The 9,275-nt window shown below is 39.0% G+C and overlaps 1 protein-coding gene across 2 annotated transcripts in view; it reads left to right on the top strand.

Moving 5' to 3' along the window:
* smarcad1a (SNF2 related chromatin remodeling ATPase with DExD box 1a) overlaps positions 1 to 9,275 on the top strand; it is a 22,517-nt gene that overhangs the window by 2,338 nt on the left and 10,904 nt on the right. Inside the window, exons 8-24 of one of the 2 annotated variants that reach the window (XM_016567156.1) lie at positions 347 to 425; positions 532 to 1,007; positions 1,455 to 1,651; positions 1,737 to 1,827; positions 1,944 to 2,043; positions 2,130 to 2,189; positions 2,328 to 2,403; positions 2,524 to 2,659; positions 3,405 to 3,536; positions 3,685 to 3,780; positions 3,958 to 4,075; positions 4,289 to 4,404; positions 4,866 to 5,054; positions 5,157 to 5,275; positions 5,618 to 5,800; positions 5,877 to 5,983; positions 6,278 to 6,864. In XM_016567156.1, coding sequence (XP_016422642.1) covers positions 347 to 425; positions 532 to 1,007; positions 1,455 to 1,651; positions 1,737 to 1,827; positions 1,944 to 2,043; positions 2,130 to 2,189; positions 2,328 to 2,403; positions 2,524 to 2,659; positions 3,405 to 3,536; positions 3,685 to 3,780; positions 3,958 to 4,075; positions 4,289 to 4,404; positions 4,866 to 5,054; positions 5,157 to 5,275; positions 5,618 to 5,800; positions 5,877 to 5,983; positions 6,278 to 6,339 — 2,337 coding nt within the window. In that variant the 3' untranslated portion in view covers positions 6,340 to 6,864. Of the gene's footprint in view, positions 1 to 346; positions 426 to 531; positions 1,008 to 1,454; positions 1,652 to 1,736; positions 1,828 to 1,943; positions 2,044 to 2,129; positions 2,190 to 2,327; positions 2,404 to 2,523; positions 2,660 to 3,404; positions 3,537 to 3,684; positions 3,781 to 3,957; positions 4,076 to 4,288; positions 4,405 to 4,865; positions 5,055 to 5,156; positions 5,276 to 5,617; positions 5,801 to 5,876; positions 5,984 to 6,277; positions 6,865 to 9,275 lie in introns of those variants that run through there. The other variant, XR_001641240.1, reaches the window with a different exon arrangement.

Here is a 9,275-nt window from a genome sequence, read left to right as displayed (position 1 = left end):
TATATATATATATATATATATATATATCAGCCTGGCGAGTAAACTAAAAAATTTACTAGCCAGTGGCGATTCAATTGCCAAGGTGTCCGTAGAGGGTTGCAGACCAATGAGCTTTGTAAAAATTGAGGCGTTTCAGAAAGGCGGGGCATAGAGGAGAAACAATAATGTACAGTATGTGGAAAATAATGTGGGTTTTTTTACCTTAAACTGCATAAACACATTTCATTACACCAAATACACAAAATAATGTTCTTTTTAGCAGCATCATATGACCCCTTTAAAGTTATATTGATGCAAAGCATTGCTATGTTCTGGTGAGTCTAAGTGTCTTCAATTTCTCTAATAGGTGCTGAGGGATGTCCTGAGAGAGCATGACTGGGATTATGAGAATGCTTTGGGTTCACTGCTTGTGTTTTCATCAACTGGTAATTATTACTGCATTTCAGCCACAGTTGAAGGTTTAGTCCACATAGAAATTTTAGTTTGAAAAACAGACTTTAAGCCATCCATGCCTTATCACTTTAAATTCAGATTCATGTTCACCAGAAGATCAGAGAAAACAAAAGTCAAAATCATCTCACTCCAGGGAAAAAAAGGACAAGAGCTCTCAAAAGCCTGACAGCTCGTCTAGCCTGTCAAGATGGCTGACGGCTGTACCGTCTCCCGTGCCAAAAGTCTCTAGTGTGTCTACTCCAAAAACACAAAAATCAGCAGTCAGCAAAAGCATGACCAAAAACACATCCTTTAAACGGAAGAGGGGTGATGAATCGCCATTAAATTATGTCAGTGCCTCTGAGGATGAAGAGGAGATTGACAGTGATGTTGAGAGTATCTCTGATGATCTGGACTCGGAGGATGAGGACAGCATCTCGGGCAATCTCCAGGACAAGATCATTCAGTTTCTCCAAGAAGCTTCCCTAGATGAGCTTGCTCTAATATCTGGCTGCTCAATCAAAAAAGCCCAGAAGATCATTTCGCTGAGGCCTTTCAACACTTGGAAAGATGTGGTAAGAATCTAATGTGTGGACTCTGCGCTGCCATGTTAATTGTCACTCTGAATTATGTTGTTGTGGTTGAATGAATTTTGAAGTGCTCGAAGGGGTTTAGTTCTTTTGGCTGTGAAGGCAGTGATTCATATTTGGCAGGTTTGTATTCATGCCCGCAGACAGATTGAGCACCGTTGTATCTAATTGTTTAAATGAGGTGTTAAAATTTGTCACACTAGTTTAAAATATTTTGCTAACAAAATGAGGAAATTACAAACCATTCTATGCACTGAATTCTCAGTGACATTAGCTATCGGTAGACAAGGCGGGTAAACCATGCTGGTGGAAAGGCTTTTTTTGGGGTGTAGAAATGTTCACAAGCCCTAATTAGTACAGAAGTGTACTATTTAGCTGTTAACCATTCAGCTCAAGGTGGAAAAGTCCTAATTCTGTTTTTCTTCCTTTCAGAAAGAGCAGTTCTTCAAGGATAATGGCCTGTCTATAGATCTGGTACATGGCTGCAAGGTTGTGCTTAAGGAGAGGCAGGTGGTTAGAGACCTTATGGGAAGATGTGAGAAGATTGCACAGAAAATGACTAAAGATGTTACCCAGGTCATAGAAGCAGGCATGGGCTCCATCAAGCAACCCAAAGTCCTGAACAGCAAGTGAGTTTATCTATTCTCATAATACACACCTGGGATATCCAGTTATGCTATTTTTTTTTTACTTCTTGTTTTTGACTTCTCTTAGTTTCAAACTCCAGCCATATCAGCTGATTGGCTTGAAGTGGCTGATTCTTCTGCACCAGCACAACCTGAGTGGCATCCTGGCAGATGAAATGGTGAGTCACTGTCATATTGAGTTCAAAGGCGTGAAATCCAAGAAGGTTACTCATTCCTTTAAAGCAAAGGACTATTATCACGGATATTGGTTATAAGTGATTTGATCTCTCCACAGGGGCTGGGTAAAACTATTCAGGCTATCTCTTTCCTGGCTCATTTGTATGAAAAAGGAATCAAGGGCCCTCATCTTATTACCGTACCCTCGTCCACACTGGGTAAGAGACACTTATTTCAGTGGGAGTGTAGCATATAAACTTGTCCTGATAGTGTTGCTTGAGATGATGCATTTCTCTCTTTGCAGATAACTGGGTTCGTGAGCTGGGTCTTTGGTGTCCCAGTCTTAAAGTTCTTATTTACTATGGTAAGTTAGTTTTCAGGCAAGCAGTTTTAAACAATTTTTTTTCAGTGTGGTCTTAGAACCCAGTGCAAAATAATACATATTAATACAAAATTTCCTCCTTTATTTCCTCGCTCAATTCTTTTGTGTTTATACTTGTAGGGTCTGTGGAAGACCGCAGATACTTGCGACAAGACATCCTCAGTGGCTTAGTTGAATTCAACATCATAGTATCCACGTAAGTACATTGTTTTACAGTACTTATATATTGTTGTACTTGACTGTGTTTATGAAAGTCACATGTATTCAGTGGTGTTAACATTTGCCTTTCCTTTTTTTCTGCTTTCATCTGTATTAGTTACAATCTCACAATAGGGAATGTCTATGACCGCAGTCTGTTCCGCAAGCTGAGGCTGAAGTATGCTGTGTTTGATGAGGGCCACATGCTGAAAAATATGAACTCTCTACGCTACCGCCACCTCATGGCCATCAATGTCAGTACAAGCAGTCTTCTGTATCTTAAACAATATTGCAAACACGATTTAAAGGGGACATAACACACACTGTTTCACCCAATCTCATGTTAATCTTGAGTACCTATAGAGTAGTACTGCATTCTTCATATCTCCAAAAAGTCTTAAGGGACCGCTCCATCTTTCAGTATCAAACGATGTGCAAATACAGCGTCGAACTGGGCCTGGTTTATAAAACGTTCGTCAACAAACACATTTGTGAAACTCCGTTGCTGCCCCGGAAAAACAAACTGCATCCACTGTTTACATAAATCTGGGTTATTTAGGAAGCTGCTGCCGGATGAAGTGCGTTGATGGGTGCAATCTCGCTCTTGCTCTGGTCGATGTGCGCGCGGCCGCGTTTTTCTGGGAGAAATGCCCATATAAGGAGTTCCACACTCGTTTACGTCATGAAAAGCCACGATCGAAAAAAACTCTCCGAAACTTGTACGAACCCGGAAGTAAGATTTTTGGTACAGAAATACTCCGTCATACGTCCAAATTGTTTTTTGAAACTTTGTCCATGCTTAGCATGAGAATCAAACTCTTTAACAGTGTAAACAACTCTGAATGCATGAAACGGCATTGTACCCCCCTTTAAAGAAATGCTGTTCACTGCCATTCTGTCTCTTTTGGGTTAGTTTGGTACGTTCTTAATGAAGAGAAGGGTAGTAAAGTTGTGCTTATCTATACCTCTTGGTTGTACATTTGTGCCTGTCATCTACAGGCTGAGCACAGATTGTTGCTGACAGGAACACCTTTACAGAACAACCTGCTGGAGCTCATGTCACTCCTGAACTTCATCATGCCCTCCATGTTCTCCAGCAGCACCTCACAGATCTCCAAAATGTTCTCAACGGTACTGACAGTGCACACATTACTTCTAATTATAATACTTTGTGCCATCTCTCAAAAATGTATCTAAATTGTATTCAATTTAAGGATACAGTAATCATAATATACCTAGACAAAATGCTCTCACTTTCTGCCCATCTGCTTGGTTTCAGAGGTCATCAGAGGAAGAAAGCCGTTTTCACAAGGATCGAATTGCACAGGCCAAACTTATCATGAAGCCATTCATTCTGAGACGAGTCAAGAGTGAGGTAGACGCTTTTTTCACTGTGATTGTTCTGATTCATTACTGAGAAAATCTTGCAGAAAAACTGATCCACCAAAGTAAATGTATCTACATTCAGTCCTCTGTAGTGAAAATTACTACAGTATATGGCCAGGATATATTTTTGCCCACCCTGATTGTGACTTTGCAAATGTCATTCTAGGTGTTGAAACAGCTTCCACCAAAAGTGCAGAACATTGAAATGTGTCCCATGAGTGATGCCCAGCAGAAGCTGTATGACAAACTTTTCAAAAGACTCAAAAAGGCTCCGAATGGAGACAGTATGTGCTATTAATTTTTTTAAGATAACGTGCTGCCTAGGAGTATTGCACTCTTGTGTTTTTGTATTCCTATGCTGTATTCATATTTGTCTGACAAATTATACAGGGGCTCTTCTAAGCTGGAGGATCTGAAAAACAAAGTGGGAACATTGAAAACCATTTTTCTAACTCTGATCGTCTATCCCACAAATCCTATCTCCTCTCTGTCCTCAGAGCGGGAGCTTTGCAATGTGATGATGCAGCTGAGAAAGATGGCTAATCATCCGTTGCTGCACCGCCAGTACTACACCAGTGACAAGTTGACTGCCATGAGTAAAGCCATGCTTAAGGTGAGGACTGGGAGATAAATGTGTAGAGGAGGCTGATTGAACTGTGCATTTTTAAAAAAAATTTGTTTATCATGAATCCAGCCCTGGGAACTTATTTGTTCTGAGAATGAAAGTGAAATGTGCTCACCCTGAAGTTGTTCCAAACCTGTATGAGTTTCTTTTCCTCTGCTGAACACACAAAAATAGTTTTTGAAGTATGTGGGTGACCAAATAGTTTGTGATCCCCACTGACTTTACTTCCATAGAATGTTTTTTTTCCCCCCGTTTACATACTATGGAAGTCAATTAGAGACCAGCAACTGTTTAGTTACCAACATTTGTCAAAATCAACAGAAGAAAGAAACTCATACAAGTTTGGAACAACTTGAGTGAGTAAATGATGACCGATGAACTATCCCTTTGAGAACCACTGCTGTATTGCATATACTGTTGTTGAGCTGACATGGTTCTGCTTATGACAGGAGCCGACACATTTTGATGCCGACCCTGTGCTGATCCAGGAGGACATGGAGGTGATGTCTGATTTTGAGCTGCATAATTTATGTAAGCAGTACAGCTCCATCAGCAGTTTTCAGCTAGAGAAAGAGCTACTTTTAGACTCCGGAAAGTTTGCACTTTTAACCAAAGTACTCGCCAGGCTCAAAGAAAAGGTTTGTCTGGATGCTGTTTAACAGTCTCATAAGTCATTTGACTTTAGTTTGTGTGTTTTATTGTTGCTGGTGTGTTTTAAAACAACTTTGTTTTTCTTCAAGGGTGATAGAGTTGTCCTTTTCAGTCAGTTCACTATGATGCTGGACATTGTGGAGATTCTGCTCAAACACCTTGACCATCAGTTTGTTCGACTGGATGGTTCTACTCCTATGGCGGAAAGGTGGGCGTGACTTGGTTATTAAGTTCTTCAGTACCTCATGTCACTTTGTTTGCACTGCACTCAATTCAGATTTCTTGTTCAGATTTGATGTTCAGGACTGACTGTCCTCACTGTCACTTTGCAAGCAATGAAATGTGATTGATTAATTATTCAGACAGTTAATTTTATTTCAATATCCACTATCTACAGTTAATGGATTTGCATGTGAGCCTAAATGTATAAATTCAGACACCGCTGTACACACTACACTTGTGTATGATGTCCCAAATGTCCCCAAAATTTTTTAATATATAAATCTGGAACAGCTGAACAAATCTAATTCAACCCTGTTGGCTTCTCTAGGATTGGTCTGATCGACAAATACAATACAAATCGTGAGATTTTTGTGTTCCTCCTGTCGACTCGGGCTGGGGGGCAGGGAATCAACCTCGCCTCTGCAAACACAGTTATACTGCATGACATTGATTGCAATCCATTCAATGATAAACAAGCAGAGGACCGCTGTCATCGAATGGGGCAAACCAGGTTAGTATAATCAAAAGGAAATGGAGATTGCCATAAAGAAGTTAATTTAGTTCCTGATCATGTTTTTGCATTGCAGAACAGTGCAGGTGATCAAGCTCATCAGCAGAGATTCGATTGAGGCCTGCATGCTCCGTGTGGGACAGGAGAAGCTGAAACTGGAACAGGACATGACTACTGATGGAGGTGAGTGTCAGCGCGCACAAACTCTTATCAAACCTACAGGTCACAATTTACAAGATGAACCTCAAAATACCCCCCCTTCCAGTAGTAGCGTGTGGTATAATCAAAATCTTATCACTGTACTGTATAGTTCATTTTGCTGCAATGTCAATGAAAAATGGTTTATATTAAATTGTTTAATTCCTATATTTGGATAATCCAGTGACTTTATTTTTAAAATAGAAACTTTCATTGTGGTGGTTTTGCTATATGTATCTGGTATCTAAAAGCTCTTTCATTATTTTTCACTCTGTTCAGAAGAGGACGGTGCTATAACTGAACAAATGGCAGAGCTGCTCAAAGTCTCACTGGGCCTTTGAAACCTGAAGAATGGTAAAGTCAGAGTGGTAGTTGCTTGTGCATTTCCCTCCACTCGTCAAATATAAACACAGCAACTTGAAACTGATTTGATGTGGTTTTGGTAAGGACTAGCACTTTTTCCCCATGTTCAAATGTTAGAGGTCAGTTATTAAATGCACACAAATCTTGGACCAATGTACTGGTGGTAGAGGAGTTTGTGTTACTCAGGGATCACCTGAAATACTCATGTTAATATTCCACACTGGAGATCTATGTCATATGTGCCATCTGAAAGATTGTACCTCACCTGCCCAGCTCAGATTAGCCCACACAAGACTGGTGAGTTGGTTCCAGATTTGTGACCTTATAGACTAAAGGCACTGCTGCAAATAACTGGTTATACTTGTACTTTAACCGTTTTGTTGTTTAATGTATGTGTCCTTGTATTGTTTTCTAAATAAAGATAATACAGTCATTACCTTAATTTAGGTTTTTGATTGTTGAGGAGTATTGCAAGTTTGAGTACTACTGCCATTAAAATATTTGCACACCAATTCGATTCAAACTCATAAACATTGGAATAGCATGAAGTCACCTTTATTTATATAGCACTTTATACAATACAGATTGTTTAAAAGCAGCTTTACAGTGATAAACAGGGAAATGATTCAGTGATGCAAACAGAGGTCAATTCTTTATAAAGAAGTCATTATTCAGTTGAAATCAGTTAATTGCTGATTCGATTCAGTTCAATAACTTTACAGTTCAAATATCAGTCCCTCCAGGATTTTGCGATCGCTGAATTTATCGCAAATTCCGCAATTTTCGCAAGAGCTCACAAATTTTCATAATTGCCACAGATTTTGGGCTTAGACTCGTCCCGTGACGTCATTGCAACGTGCATTCAGTCAAAGAAAGGTTCCAAAAATGGAATGAACAGCCTTGCGTTCTCATCTTGACCGATTTACAAGAGCTACATTGGACAAACGAACCGAAAGCGGAACAAATCCGTGCTACTCGTTTATCTGCTCGGGCCGGAGCAGCGGGCTGTGCCCAATCTCGATCACGCGACACCGTTATACACAGCGCTGGGAGATACAGTGAAGAAAGTAGTCGAATTTGCCGCAGAATCAATAACATCTCTGTGAACTCTTGTGAGAAGCATTCAAATTCTGCGCAGAATTCTGTTAAAGCTACAGATATCAGAACAAACGCCACTGATGTGGAAACCATTATTCAATAAACAAATCACCACCATTCACCATGGATTTAAAACTACAGGAACAACTTGTGGCAGAAATTGTCTTAATGTTTTCGAGTGTTTTTAAATGCCTGACACAACTTTTCCCAGCACTTCAAAGCTTTAAGTATTACCGAATTTGAAAGTAATTTTTAATGTGATTACATTATTTGTTCATCCTTCATAGGTTGCCCCCATATATAAAACTAAAATTTCATGATGTAGGAAAGCAAACACTTATTTAAAAATAAAAAAGACGTTAAATTAACACTAGTAGATGGCTGCAGAGAAGTACTTAAAGGCTTATTAGCCATTTCCTAATATATATTTTTTGTATTTATTAAATTATATTTAGACATTATGAATGACAGTAATAAAAGTTCATTTTATCTGCATCTCAACTACCCAGACAGCACAAGTACATCTGTAAGACGTCTGCTAAAGATCTGGGAAACATCTGCTGTGTAATCTGATAGTTGTCTCAGAAGCAGTTTTACATGCAATCTAATAAATGTCTATTTGACATCTGACAGGAAACGTCTTGGAGACATATTGCAGATGAGCAAACACTCAAAAAAAATACATCTTGCATATGTAAATGCAGACATCAAATAGACATCTCCAAGATGTACATGTGTGATTGGGGTGAGTGCTTTACTGTCAGGTGTTGGTGCCACCTTTATAGAACTTAATGGCACTGGTGCTGGTGTCCTCAAATGTTAGTCTGGAGCCCTACAATGGTTCTCAAAGTCAGAAAAGTCATAATCTTAGAAGAATGTTGTCTGGTATATTTTCACTGCAAAACAATAAGAAATGCCACAAATATCACCGCAAATTTTGAGAAAAGCCGCAGCAAAATCATTTTAGCATTTTAGGCCGCAAAAGTCAGAAAAAGTCCCGCGATATACTGGAGGGACTGGTCAATGTGTAAACAAATCAAAAGGGAGTGTGAAAGTCCATTAGTATTAATTGCAAACTTAAAGTTATTTATAGGGTGCAGTATAACGTGTTAAATCTTCATAAAAAAAATTAAAAAAACGCATAATTTTTCACATAATTTTCCTTTATTCTACACCGCTCCATCCCTTCTCCAATGAACACTCTGATGATTTCCTGGTTTTATGAAGCCCCTCCACTAAACCGCCTAGTGTGGGTACAGAAACATCACGCCCCTCACCTCAGAATGCACTCCGGTTGTATTGTAAACAATGAAGTCTGTTCTGGCTCTGCCTGTTTTAGCTTGTTTTTGGCTCCCCCTACTGGTCATTTTGTATTCTACCGCTTGAATTTATGTTATTCAGTTTCCGGGTTCAGAAGAATAGCGTGCCCAGCACATGATAGAGCAGTTTTGTTGTTGCATCATTCCATCATATTAACAACACTTAACGAGGCACTGCCTTGTAAGTCAAGTTTGATTATCGTTGATTTATGTTATTCTGTATGTTTATCAAGGACTACATATGGAAATAGTTGTTTTCATAATACGTGATTGTGAAATACGTAGTTCTGTTTATATTATAAGATCTTTGAACTGCTTAAGCTCACATTAAGCATTTATCTCTCAGTTTATTTATGCTGTGTAAACATTTTGCATAATTATCTCATGTTAGATAAAATTGGACTCAACATTTTCCATTACAGTTCCATTACAGTTTATTTATACAATCTTTGTTTTATTTTACAGTTTTACACATTTTACTCAGTAAATCATCCGAA

Source organism: Sinocyclocheilus rhinocerous, unplaced genomic scaffold (assembly GCF_001515625.1).
Source record: "Sinocyclocheilus rhinocerous isolate Xijiao unplaced genomic scaffold, SAMN03320098_v1.1 scaffold1654, whole genome shotgun sequence".
In the NCBI taxonomy this organism is placed as follows: domain Eukaryota; kingdom Metazoa; phylum Chordata; class Actinopteri; order Cypriniformes; family Cyprinidae; genus Sinocyclocheilus; species Sinocyclocheilus rhinocerous.
This window is presented reverse-complemented; position numbering and strand designations above follow the sequence as displayed.